This window comes from Paralichthys olivaceus, chromosome 16, assembly GCF_024713975.1.
Source record: "Paralichthys olivaceus isolate ysfri-2021 chromosome 16, ASM2471397v2, whole genome shotgun sequence".
In the NCBI taxonomy this organism is placed as follows: Eukaryota; Metazoa; Chordata; class Actinopteri; order Pleuronectiformes; family Paralichthyidae; genus Paralichthys; species Paralichthys olivaceus.
Window position 1 is genome coordinate 11,602,982 of NC_091108.1, and position 13,956 is coordinate 11,616,937.

A 13,956-nucleotide genomic window follows, 5' to 3' on the forward strand; every position below is an offset into this window, starting at 1 on the left:
TTGGGCTATCAAGACACGAGTTGGCATAAATAATATGTTAATCCCACTACAGGAGAGACTTCATGTTCTCTGCATGAGTTGGAAAACTTGCATATATCAGTATCGGCAATCATCTAATATATCGGATATTGGCAAAAAATCAATATCATGCATCCCTAGAAAAGCACTTAGGTTTGAAAACTCCTGGGCTGTGTTGCAGTATGGACGAGCAATATGAATATTGATAATACAGTCGGCCACATTTGCTTCCTGATGCGTTGTTATGAGTCTCGACTCGACTACCAGCAGTGAAGGCAAACTTTCAAAACACTCACAGTTCCACTTCACTCGGTCCAAGAAAAGAAATCCCTCACCTAACTTTTCACCATTGTTGTTTGTCATGCGTAGTTTTTTCTGTAACCAAGCAACCAACTGTAAAGTGGACAATTTGCTTCCTGTTTACATCGACACTCACATGCTGTAAATGGTCACGTGATATAGGTTTCCAGGTACGTTAGTAGGGACGGTGATAATCGTTGACAGGAGGAGAGTCATGTCTGGTTGTATTGATACTGTACATTACCTCTACACTTTGATTGAAAGACACTTACTGTTGCTAACACACAAATAGACACACACAGCCTTATGCAGACACATGCATAAACACACTCACTTGACGTGCACACATACGCTCACACATGCTTTAACCAGCTGGAAACGTTATGCTCTGCTGCAGGTGACCTTTCCTGCTGCACAGCAGATGTGTGTCTTGGACTGTGAGTATGTGTTTGAAACCCAATGCCTTTTAGTGTCCAGTTTGCAGATGTTGTGTGTGTACGTGAAAAATCATCACCTTGTTTTTCATATATTAAAATGGACCCAAAGAGCCTTTTTATGCCTGGCAGCATCTGGACACCTCACACTATCCGTGTGTGTGTGTGCGTGTGTGTGTGTATTTAGTGTGTATTCTTGATTTTTAAGCAGACTGCACTGGAAGAAATGGCCACGGGCCCATAATACACAAACATATACTAAAAGCAGTCCACACATTTAAACAGCTGTCCCAGGGGCTGACAGATTACAGCTGACCCTGGATAGTACTGTGCTACTATTCCTCTTTCAATTTCCTTCCTTTTTCCCAGACAGTCCTCCCTCCTTTTTCCTCTATTTCTTTTTTTTTTTCTCTTCTTCACATCCTCACTTTCTCATTTAATTCAATCCAACCCTCACTGACACAAATCTAAGGGTGCATTCACCCTTATGAGTGGGTGTAAGCCACATCACAACCAGTGAAAGGGTGCAGCGGGATACTCAATGTCACCTTCTCCTAACATCTGGGCAGCTTTTTCTGCACCTTGGTTTTGAAAGAGAAAAATTGCTTTTAATTGCCCTTTAATTGGTTGACACATAATCAGTGAAGTGCATGGATTCTTGTCACTGACTGTAAAAAATAGCTCAGATCACAGACTGGATTGTGGGAAGGGGGGGCTGATTCACTCAGGTGAGAACTACAGTAAATGAAGGTGAAATGTCGTCTCGTAATCGTTGAGCCAGTGTACAGAGAAATCAGTGGCCTTGACGATGAATGATCAATCTTATTGATGGCAGCACTGTGCCTGTAGACTTGGCTTCAGGTGAAAACTCTGCCTGGTGCATGCTAATGACAGACCGAGGAACATTAAATCATTAATGCTTTACTCATGTGTGTTAACAGATATGCCTTTGTTCAGGCTATGTAATATCAATAAAGCAGTACAACACTTGTTGCTTATCCTAATGCTTAGCATCAGGCTTACTGTTAAACTTCAGTCAATCAACAAATGACAGAACAATGACATCTTAGGATGTGTCACTGTTGAATTGTGGTTTTATTTCTTTTGAAGAGACACTGCAAATTATTCTGTATTTTGTGTTGGTAGCAAGCGTCTATTAAATGTTGTTAATAATTGCCATCACACAAGAGGCAGGAAACAGAATGACCAGATAATTATTATTATTATTGTCATAACAACACATTTCCAAGAGCAAAAGGAAAATACCAAACACAAAATTAATTAATTTATGATCTATGGCAGAGGTTGCTAATGGGCGGACACAGGCTCCATCTTACCCAGAGCCAGACGTTTAACTGATAAATCATTGAGAGCTTTTCTATCCGTTCACCAGGTCAGTGGCCGAGGAAACTTACACACCAATTACATGCCCTGTCAATCATGTCACGTGATGCCATGCAGCCAATCAAATCTGCGATTCTGATGAGCATCAATACTGAATGATTTACACACATCAGGGAGCGATTTACAGAGAAGTAAGAAAAGTTAAACTGTTAAGTGGAAATCCATAATTCAAGAAAAAATTCTAAAATTAAGCACATTTACAAAAACAGCTTTCTGTATTTAATTTTACTTGATATGAGAAAAGAGTTATGTATAATCCCTCGAGATGTATCTGTTGACTATACACAGCATTGAAACATCTAATATTTCAATGTATATTTCACTGAATCTTAACACTTGCAATTTTTGTTGAATACTCCTATTCTGGGTGTGTATCGGTCCCCGTCTGTGTGTACTGTACAATATTGTACTATACATCAGTCTCTTCAGACTGCTCGAGGCCACATAAGGGAATTTCAGAGAGTCCTCAAGCAGGGAAGAGAAGCAGGAGAGAGGAATGGACGACGAGGGTGGGAATTACACAGAGCCAGTTAGTTCTTAATGCTTGTCACTGCAGGGCGATTGGGTGGGAAAGTGGACTCAGTGAGATTCAGTGCCTCTTTCATATATAGGGTGATACAATCGGAGTAGAAATACTACAACCTGCACTCTATCTGTGAACACTGCTTACTAGAAACTGCAACCAGTGGCACATTAGTATCAAATCACAAAAGGGCTGCTTGCTTCTGTAATAAAGACTCTGGGCTTGTCAATAACAAATGCTATTCTCATTGTTATCACTTTAATCGAACCTGTAAGTCTTGAACAGAAAAAGGTACATCCCAAAATGTTCTCCTTTTTTTAGAGAAAGGTTTAAGTCCTTAGTGTGTGCTTGCAAGGGGTTATAGTTATAGTTGTGAGGAGTGTTAATATGAATGTAATTGAATGTTCCCCTCATAGAATGTTCTCACCTGAAGCCTGGTTGCATTGATGTGGTTGATGGAATTTTAATTATGGAATAATTTGTTCTGGTTTCAGCTGCAGCAAGAAACTTTGTAAAACCTTGTTTAAATTCTGTCATTGTGTGTTTGGGCACACTCACAGCTTTTTTTTTACTTATCTCCCTCTCTCTCATTCTCTCGCTCTTCCTTGTTTTGAGACACTCTCTTCCTGTGTGTGTGTGTGTGTGTGTGTGTGTGTGTGTATTTGCAAATGCATGCACCATCATGTTTTTTTCCCCCAATCCTAAATCTTCCTCTTCCCTAGTTGCCATCGTTTTCTCACTATGTGCCTAACACTTCTCTGTCTCCTCGTGTCCTGCTAGGGGAGCACCTGCGCATCTGTCCCCAGGGTTACACCTGCTGCACCAGTGACATGGAGGAAAACCTGGCCACGCTGAGCCGCAGGGAGATGGAGGGACTCCTCAAAGATGCTGGACGATCCTTACAGACCTCACTCAATGGACAGTACAAGGTCTTTGATGGTGAGTGTTTGTCCTCTCAACCCAGGAACAGAATCAAAACATCTGTGATGACAGCATATGCACGGACTCAGTTTGGGGTGTTTTTATGTCAGTTTTGATCAGTATAGTGACGTCTTTCATTTCACAATGTCCCTCTGGACATGTGAAACCTGCACAAACATGCACACACAGACTGACAAGTGTAAGAGATAAGTAAAAAAAGACCTTGTATCATAAAGAGAACAATCAAGGGGGGAGAGGTTAAGCCCATTCCAGAGCCCATCTTTAGGGGCTGCAACTAAACTACTATTTTGTTTTAGATTAGTGGAATGATTGACAATAGCAAGTTTTTGTGAAGCTGTAACGCTTACTTGCGTAATTTGTTAATCTAATAAAGTATGATTAAGAGGAGTGAAAAAAAATGCAAGGAGTGGGAGAGTAAGAAAAGTTTAACTGCATCCTGTGCCGCACTTCCATCTCATTTGTCCCCTGACACAACAGCTGTGATGATTGAACACAAACTAGCGTGACTGCTACTAGCCCAACCTCAAGTTTCATGAATCATGACGTTCAGAAAACTCACAATTTTACAGTGAAATGACAACTTACAATAATTAGAATTACGATTGGTGTGTTTTGGCAACATGCACCATAGTCTAAACTACTACTGTAAATCTCTTATTCTTAATAGTGTGAAACAAAATCAAGAGTTAATTGCAATGCTTTGGTTGTGAGAGAAGAAAGAGAAATCAATCTTACAATACTGGCACACCAAAGCAATTATTTGTGCCTAATGACCTGCGGCAGTTAATAGAAGGGTCTCTGTGCTCCACTTGTTCCCCTTGGCTAGTTGGTGACAATGAATCTGTCAGCTGGAGCTCTGAGCTTAGTTGGCCTGACCTTTTCAGACGATACTGATCACAGTGATCTCAGCGGCTGAGTGATATTTGTTTACTCTTCATCTGTCTCCATGTGTCATTCTTTTGCATGGTCCCTCCTTTTTTCACACAGGGTGCTGTAATTGTCATGCCTAAGGGATACGGTCACCCTGCCAAAACAAACTACGCACACACACGCACACACTCTCACGCAAACCTGTCCAAGATATACAAATTCTCTCCAAGATAGTTTATGTCATCCTAGAGTCGTTGAAGTTTCCCATTTTTCAGGAAAACACCTCATTTAGCACAGCGGAGCAAGTAAACAACACTGACTACAGAGACACGCATTCAAGCAGCACTCAGCCGAGACCTCTAAACATCCTAATGATGTACATCCCAAAACTTGTGGATAAATACACTAAGAGACGCGTCATGAATGTGGTAACTTGTGTTGCCTCACCATGAAGTCATCTGGAGCTTTTCATGTTAATGAGCTGTATTTTTTGCCAGACTTTTTGTATTTCGTATGGCTGATCTTTTTTTTGGTTGACCTTAAATTGAGCCTGCACAGGCTGTCCTCTCTCCAAAGCTCATCCATTCCAGCACTTTTAAAATGTGCGTCTTTTTTGTGTTTGTCAATTCTCCTCATCCTCGTCTCACCCCTGTGAGCATCAGATGGGGACGGCAGAGTTGACAGAGGGAGGACAGAAGTATATGTGCGTTTGGGCCTTGAGTTCTAGCAACCATCTGTTGTTGACAGCGTCCTCTTTAGACGAAAGCTGAGTGATCGACTGGGGTTGATTGGACTATAATACTTTACATTTGCTACCACGTGATCGCTGCATTTTGGTGACTGAACTAAGCCATTGTGGAATCTAGTTGCTGCTTTTACTCTATGTGACATTGTGCCATGCTGCCAGTCCCTGCACATCTGGCTGCGTTTAGCAGGGTGTGGGCTAGCTATTGCCATGTGGCTAAGTGTAGGGTGTTACTGTTCCAGCCCAGTCGGACTCGGCCTTTTTAGGTCCACAGACCTTAGATGAAGCCTCAAGCAAGCCACAGATTAGAGGACAAGCATGCAGCACATACAGCTGAGAGTGTGTACACTGCATATATGTGAGCACAGAGATGTGTGTTTAAGTTTGCAATTTAGTGTGTGTCAATGTAAGTGACTGAGATGATCTTTGTAGCCAGTATGTGTGTATGTGGTTTGCACCTAGTATTTCCAATCACAGCTGCCACTGATAGTGTGTTACTGGATACAAAGAAAACAATATGTGATGTTACACAAAGACGCAGCACAAATTGCCGAGAAGTTGGGTGAAGGAAAGGACAGAATGAAAATGAGACAGATTGAAGGATAAATATGCAGATAAAAAAAGGGGACGGACACACAGAGCACAGACAAGGGTAAGAGATAAACAGGTAGAGATGGAGAGTGGTAGCCAGAGAGAGACAGAGAGAGAGTGCGACAGAGATAAACCGAGAAAGAGAAATTGGGTTACATATGAAAGTAAAAAGGTCAGAGAGGACATAGAGTTCTGGCAACAAACGGAAGTGTGTTTGTGTGTGTGTGTGTGTGTGTGTGTGTGTGTGTGTGTGTGTTTGTGTGTGTGTGTGTGTGTGTGTGTGTGTGTGTGTTAGATGACACCCGGGTGTGTTAGACAGACGGAAGCCTTAAACCTGGCAGGTGGTGTTTGGCCTAATGGTGCTATCATTGGCATCTGGATTCACTGTGTGCTTGTGTGTGTGTGTGTGTGTGTGTGTGTGTGTGCGTGTATGCGTGCATGCATGCGTATGTGTGTGTGCATGTGCTTGTTCACTTGTACTACTGTCACATATAACTTCATACATACCTTTTACATTATACAAAGTGAGACTCCTTTACTCTTTACATATACTAAGGTCACAATGAAAGACCATACTAACAAAGTGTAGTGTGTCAAAAGCCATTTGGCAATATTTCACACTGGAAAGTAAAACGTCCCTGTGTACCATATGGCTAACTTGGCACTAGTGCTGCCAGTTACAACATTAGCAATAGACCTTACACAAATACAGGATTAGTAGCATGCAACGGTATCGAATAAGTTCCTGTTATCGGCCAATACGCTAAGTCCAGGTATTTGAATTGTAATTGTGAAGGAAAAATCTTATTGGAACGTCTCTCCTGCCTGATCTCTGTTTTTAACTGTACATGGCAGGGAGATTTAAAAGTAGAACTGAAATTAGTTGATTAATCAGCATGTTGACAGAAACAGAAACTGTTTTGGTCGAAAAATATTAATGAAATCAATTTTCCATGCCTAAGATTGCCTGGTTCCAACTTCTTAAATGTGAGGATTTATCTTACTGGATATGTATAAATATTAAGTGAATATCTTTGGGTTATTTTCAGTCCAAAATAACAAATCATACTTTAAGATGTTACCTTGGGGTTTACTAAATTGTGGTGTTGTTTTTCCATTATTTCTTCGTGTTTTATAGATTAAATGATAGTAGATTAATAGTCTTATAAATGGATGACTATGTAGATACATGGAAAACACGTGAAGACAAAAACAGATTTTGTTTTGATCTTAACTCAGGTCTTGAGTCATCACCACACACACAAACTGGCACACAGTATTTTATAACAGACTCATAAGCCAGTGTGTTCTGGCCCATTTCAGCACAAGGCAGATCAGTGATCATGGAGCTTAATCTGATTTGAAGAGCACTGGCTGGCTGGATAGCTCATGGGTACACTCATTTCTAGATGACCAGGCAGGACTCACTTATTTATTCATTTTAAGCAGAGCTCCAAACAGCTCCCAGCTGGCTTGTTAAGTAACGCCATCTCCTCCTGTGGAGACAGTCTGAGGGGGAGCGATCCATGAGAATGACATCAAGCGCACCCAAAATACATCCTATATCGCATTCAGGAAACAGGCACTAAACTTGGATCTAAGGAGAAGCCTGCACCGCTGTCAGATGACAGCGAGCAGCCTGCTGTATTTCCTTTCGGAAAAGGAGTGTGGCAGGCAGCTCATCAAGACGGGTTCTGGCACCAAGAAAACTAAAATCCCAGTAAGATCATGCAGCTTTATTTGCAAGTGAAAATTGTCAAATAAATGTCATTTACATTTGAGTATATGAGGATAAGTTAGGACCTGCTACACACTGGCGTCTATATATGAAACTAACAAACTAAAAAATAAAAACCTCTTGCTAAGATGAGTCTTCGATCAAAGCCTTGTTTTAAAATGAGTCATAAAATAATTCTAAATATTTCCACACAGACGAGAACACTCAAGCGACTGCAAACACTTAAACAAGTATGTAGCGATAAAGTCTACATCAACAATTTATCAAATACCAGTGAAGATAGCTGTGATCCAAGCAATGTTTTGCAGTGATGCTAAAAAAAATTTAATTTTCTCATGTGCAAGCGTACAATACAGAAATGAAATGCCTTCCTCCACTGTCAAGACTTTTACATAAATAAAAAGAGAATATAGCTAAGGCATAAGTTAAAAACATAACACTGTGCAGTGTAAAAACCCAATGCAAGAAGTGAGAGTTCAATCTCGTGGTGCCGATAGGTCATGTATTGTAAAATTCCAACATTGTAGCGGGGTAGCAGCATGTTTCTAAAACACTGTAGAATTGCAGAATGAATTGTCAATAATAAATAAACTGTCCTGTAATTAGACCAAGCAGTGCTAACCAGACAGAGAACAGGTATATTGCACCCATTCTGTTTTACATGTAAACACAGATACACAGATAAGTGCTGCTGAAAATCTGCACTACAATGCAAAAAAAATCATCGCTTGCGTGTTGTCGAGAGACCCAAACTCAGAGAAAGATTGCATTAGTGTGGACAGGGCACACGTTTTTCTCCTCAATTTCAAATCACAAAATCCATGTTTACTAGGACTTGTGACACTCTCAACGCCTGTGTTGCAATATTCCTACAAGCAGGCAACAGTTTTGATTCACTCTCACATCACCCACCTTAATTTCCTGCTTTCAGGGTCACCTCTGGTGATGTCACGGGAGACAAGGACGTCTGCTCCCATTGTGGCTCATTTTATCTGCATGCAAATCACATCGGTAGGGACCTGGAGTACACTGGCCTAATTATGCCAAACGCATTACTCACGAGGAGCAACGGCGCCTTGGTAGGATGAAATGAAAGCGGGAGAATGCAAGGCAGGGAGGCATGAGAAAGAAGAATGCAGAGTTGATGGGGCAAGCAGTGGAAAGTACGTTTAGATAGAGGGGGAACAAGAAGAAAAGGATAGTGAGGGCAAAGAATGAGTGTGGAGTTTGGGAGGAAAGAGCTGAAAAGGAGAACCAGATGGACAGAAAAAGAAACAGGCATGGGTGAACGATACATAATGCCAGCAAGGGAACATCAGAAGAGAGACAAAGTTGAATAAAGGCATCCGCAGAGAGCCTGTTGATAAATGACGTGTGCTATGTGATGTGTCAGCTTGTTTAATATAAGGGACCTTTTAATAGCATCTAAATGCTGGCTAAGGGCCTTGCCGTACTCATGGGGCACAGTCTGTGTGTGATAAGTGTTGTTATTGATGAGAAGTCAGGCTGACACATGAACGGTCTAATGGCTCCCAGATCATCAGTTGTGCATTCAGTGCACCCAGGACAAGGTTTGTTTTTGCCTGTGATGTTTGGTTTTTCTTTGTCCTTGTGCAGGTGGGAAAATAAGAAATAGAAAAGCAAAGGATCCTGGGTACTCATGCAATGGGGGGGTTGTTCTGTTCGGGGAACAAAACAACAAAAAAGCAGTGATCACAAAACCATCTGCTGCCGGCAGAAGAGGCTACAGGGACTGCAGGACAGGGTGACAAAGGAAGGTGGGCTGTGCCTGCAAATCTACAGCTCTACAACCTTCCTTCTCTTTCCACTCACTCCATTCCTCTTGTTAGCTAGTTCTTCACTGTCTCATTTAGTCTGTCTCTCTGTTCTTTTGTCTATGCAGTCTTTTTGTAAATACATTCATTCATACATTCATTCATACATTCATTCATACATTCATTCATACATTCATTCATACATTCATTCATACATTCATTCACATTCATTTGTTTGTTTGTTCATGTCTTCATTTGTATGATAATTTGTTTGTTTTTCAGTTCATTGATGGGCAGTAAGATATCATTCCTTTGTCTGCTCCCTTGTTTACTTATTAGTTTGGTGCATAGTATTATTGCATAAACACAAGTCTTTCATATCAATTTTGGCCAAAGTATATTTTTGGTAATTTGATTTCTTCCTGAAACTGTTTTGCAGCAAGGCTGCAAATTTCATACATGGTCAAATGCTCCTCAAAACTAAGCAAAATGTACGTTAAACGCTGGTGACAGATTCATAAGGTCTGAGCCATCCTGCAAAATGCGAAACCATGTAGCTTTGCTAAATTGAAAGGCCCATTTATCAGTAGTCCTGAGCTTGAGCCTAATAAATGTTGCACAACTCATCCTTGTACAAACACCTTATAGACCCAGACAGGATATGAATGCTCTCAAAAAGCCATGGCAACCACCAGCCAATCAACATGAATCTACATGCTGATATAGATTTGATCCAGATGCAGCATAAAATGTTCTATTATTAAAATAACAAATTTAGAAGAGAGTACAGTCTTGGCAGAGTTTACGGTGCCGTCGTCCCTTGAGTGCTCTCTGGTTTTATTTCGAAGTGTACCTCTGCCAGGCGATTTTCTCCTCTTCTTGGCGTGTCTCATCGTTTGCTCTCTCAGCCTCTCTCCTCTCTGCCAAAGAATCATCTAAGTAATATGATCATTCAGCACTTGTCAAATGGACAATAGAATTAAGGCTGTCAGATATGAAACAGATACACAATTTCTGCTTCTCCAGACCTGTTTCTCTCCCTTTCTCCCTTTCGTTCTTTCACCAGTCCTTTTCTATACAGCACTGCCAAAACTCAGTTAATACAGTATGTCACGTTTCTCAGCTAAGTATGGCCCTTTATTGTACGGGCGGGGAACCCCTAACCTGCAGGACATGTACAACAGTTTAATCTGGCCCACGAGACAATTGATAAATACAAACAAAGCTACATGGCGCACATCACATGCTTCACCAAAGACAATCTGTTCTCTCCAATGGATGAGGAGTAGAGACAGAGACTGAAGTTGAATTTTATTGCACCTTTCAGAGATACAAGTGCAGACAATGTGGATTTCATCAATTAAAAACACATTAAAAGATACATGATTGAAAACAGGAAAGGGAAAAATCTAAAGCAACAGCTGACATCACAGCAACAACTAAATGAGGGCAGAGACTCATAAACAAGGACAAAATATATGTGTTCAATAATTTAGGATGGCCCACGAAGGATGTTATAAAAATTAAATTGGCCCTCTATAGGAAAAAGGTTCCCATCCCTGCTTTATTATATGTGGCTTCGTGCTGAGGCATCAGGAAACAAGAACCTGCTTTCAGTTTTTCTTTTTTCTCATTTCAAAACATTTCTTTTTGTGTTTTCATTTTCTGCAGATTTGAGACAATGTTATCTGCCAGTTAGGGGAAACTAAAAACCAAAAGTAGTTTTTGCAAAGAGACAAGGGTGAGGAGTTAGGAGGGAATCGACTGTTGTCAGCCTGTGATTACATAATGACAGATTAGGTTTGGATCGGGTTGTTCAATCCACCGAGTTCAAACTTAATTAGACAGCGGCAAGGTTGTCAGACCCACTAAGCCCTCTGTATGAGAAAGAAAAGATTGTGGATTACTCTGAAGCGAGGAGCACAGATCTGGTCAGTTAATACCTCTGGGTGAGAAGGAACTCAGGATCAGTGCGAGCACTGAGTGATTGGCAGAGGAGGAACATCAATGGTACCTGTGTATTACACTGAGTATCGTGTCAATATTACAACTTGACACTGGTGACAGGGGGGGGGGGGGGCGGGGGCTACAGGCAAATCTGGCACATGGAGGCAATGGTGTAAAGCACTGTACTGACTGATAAAAGACTGAGGCAGTGTAAGAGGGTGAAATACTTGAAAGTGATTTTATGGTACATGAGGGTTTATGTGAGCACTTGAATGTGGGTGAGTGAGTTTAGTCAGATGTGGAAGCGGTGGGATTGGAGCGGAGGTAAAATGAGCTTCTGACATGTCAAGGTGGCCTGGATGAGAAGCTCAGAGTGATTACAAATGAAATCATTAACTCCACTCTCACTGCAGGAAGACAGCCATTAAGACACACAGGCCTGTGTGTGCGTGTGTGTGTGTGTGTGTGTGTGTGTGTGTGTGTGTGTGTGTGTGTGAGTGCTTTTACTGTGTGAGTGCTTTTACTGCATTAAGACCTTTTCCGTTTGACTCACCTTTGATGGGAACTAGTTTTAATGAGATAAGGTTAGGCGGTGAGGTATGAATTAGTTTGGATTAGTGTCAGGATTTGGGTATTGTCCTTGCAATAGATGAAAGTCAATGTCTAATGTCCAATATGGATAACTACCCACAAGTGTGTGTCTGTGTTTATACATAAATATGAACTGTCGATACAATGTTTAAAATGACTGTTGACAAAAAATGACAGAAATGCATGAAGGGATGTTAGGGTAAGTGTTCAACTTAAACTTGATGCACGACTTTATTGTATTATTGCCCACTCTTGCTACAAGTATCATCTAACTGATGTGGTTATGAGTGTTTTTTTCTGCATTGATTAAAAAGCACTTTGAGACAATTGTGTCATTTATGATACTGGACCTAAAATTAAAAAGCACTTGCACACTCACTTGCTGCAATGCCAATATAAATATCATGGACTAAAATGTTCTGATACTGGTCTGGTGGCCGATATTTATAAGATGTCGTTATCAAACACTCAAAGAAATGTATCTGAGGTTTGATATTTTACAGTTTCACTTTATTATAAATAACTTTAACTAAAGGGAAAACACATGTACAACCAAATATATGGAATTTGAATTAAGAGAATAAAGTTATGTTTCAGTGAACTGTAAACAGAAATTAACACATTTTCTACAGTCTGTTCCGTAAAATAAAGGTTCTTCAGCAGATGCAAACATTAACACAGATACCAATATGTGTGTTTGCCCCCTTCCCCATCTGCTGGGATGTGTGCCATCGGGCACCCTCTCCCATCACTTTGTCCCTGGAGGAGAGAAGGTGGAGGTCAGGCTTTTAAGGGATGATGTAGGATTGAGGGAGAGTGTAGTGGTATGGGTGGGGGTGAAGGAAGGGGTGAGTTGTGGCTCCGTGTCATGGAGACACAAACAGATGAACAATGAGAAAGGTCATCTCCACACACATGCACAGCAGCCTCGTGTCACACTAATGACGATCATTATTCACTGCAGCTGAAGGGCAAAGGAGAATCGGACAGAGTGGAACTATTTGCAAAGATCTCTTCTCCACATGTGCATTTAAAAAATAACATCTCCCCACCACATTAGGACAGTAAACATGTGTAAACTGTTCAAAGTAGAATAAAACTTCACTCTTTCACCTGAGTGAAAATATTTCTGCTGAAGCCCATTTCATTTACAGCGTTTTTTACAGTTCGTCTGACAGTCCACAGCAGGAATGAATTCTAATGGGGATTAAAAGCAAAGCTGCACCTGTCACAGCAGCTCCCCGTCTATCTGTCTGCCTTATGTGTGTCTGTGTATTAATATGGGAATGTGCTGCCACTTTGAAGTCGCTTTCTCTGCGTGCACATGTGTCCCTTTCTGCTGACTCCTGGAAGTAGGATTTTGATTGTTGCCTTGCACAAATCTGTTATTGACACAGACGCGCGTCTCTCTCCCCTGGTACATTAAGGCCGGCCCAGAGCTGTGCCTGCAGATAGTTTGAGTGACAGGAGGGGAACAGGGGAACGATGCGTCATTCGCTGAAGAAGTCTCGCTGTACCAAACAAACACTGGACATATGGCTGCTGCATGTCAGAAGTTAGCGATCCGATCACGCAAGATTACATTCAGAGTTGTTCACCCCCTGGTCACTTGAAAGGAAGTCGAGTTAAGATAATTAAATATGGGATGGCACCAGAGAGGCATACACTGCAGTTAAGCAAAAAGATCAAAATATAAAATAAAGCTATTTTTATTCTTTAAGTCCTCCGATGCACACATTCATGCACAAAGCTCACTGTATTTAATTGCGAATGACTACTTTATTATAACTCTGTTTTAGAAATAATGCATGCTGATTCTGGGCGTGATCCCAACTGAGGCAAATGGCAATTTGACATGGTACCCAACAAGATTGTGTTTGCAGGAAAAGGAATGTGAAAAGCTGCTTGAGGTTATAGAGCTTCACAAAACGAAGATGAACTTGAAGAATGAATCTTGATATTTCTCCTTTGACTGAAATACTTTTAGACTTAAGCTCTCTCAAAGCACAGAATAACCATTATTTGTAGCAAACCCCAGAAAATGAAATGATGCATTGTAGGTCTCAGAGTGGTTTTCT

General features: G+C 41.0%; 1 protein-coding gene across 1 annotated transcript in view; it reads left to right on the forward strand.

Moving 5' to 3' along the window:
- gpc1b (glypican 1b) overlaps nt 1–13,956 on the forward strand; it is a 68,038-nt gene that overhangs the window by 34,687 nt on the left and 19,395 nt on the right. The window contains exon 3 of the mRNA XM_020112207.2: nt 3,460–3,618. Within this exon, the coding sequence (XP_019967766.1) occupies nt 3,460–3,618 (159 nt within the window). The remainder of the gene's footprint in view (nt 1–3,459; nt 3,619–13,956) is intronic.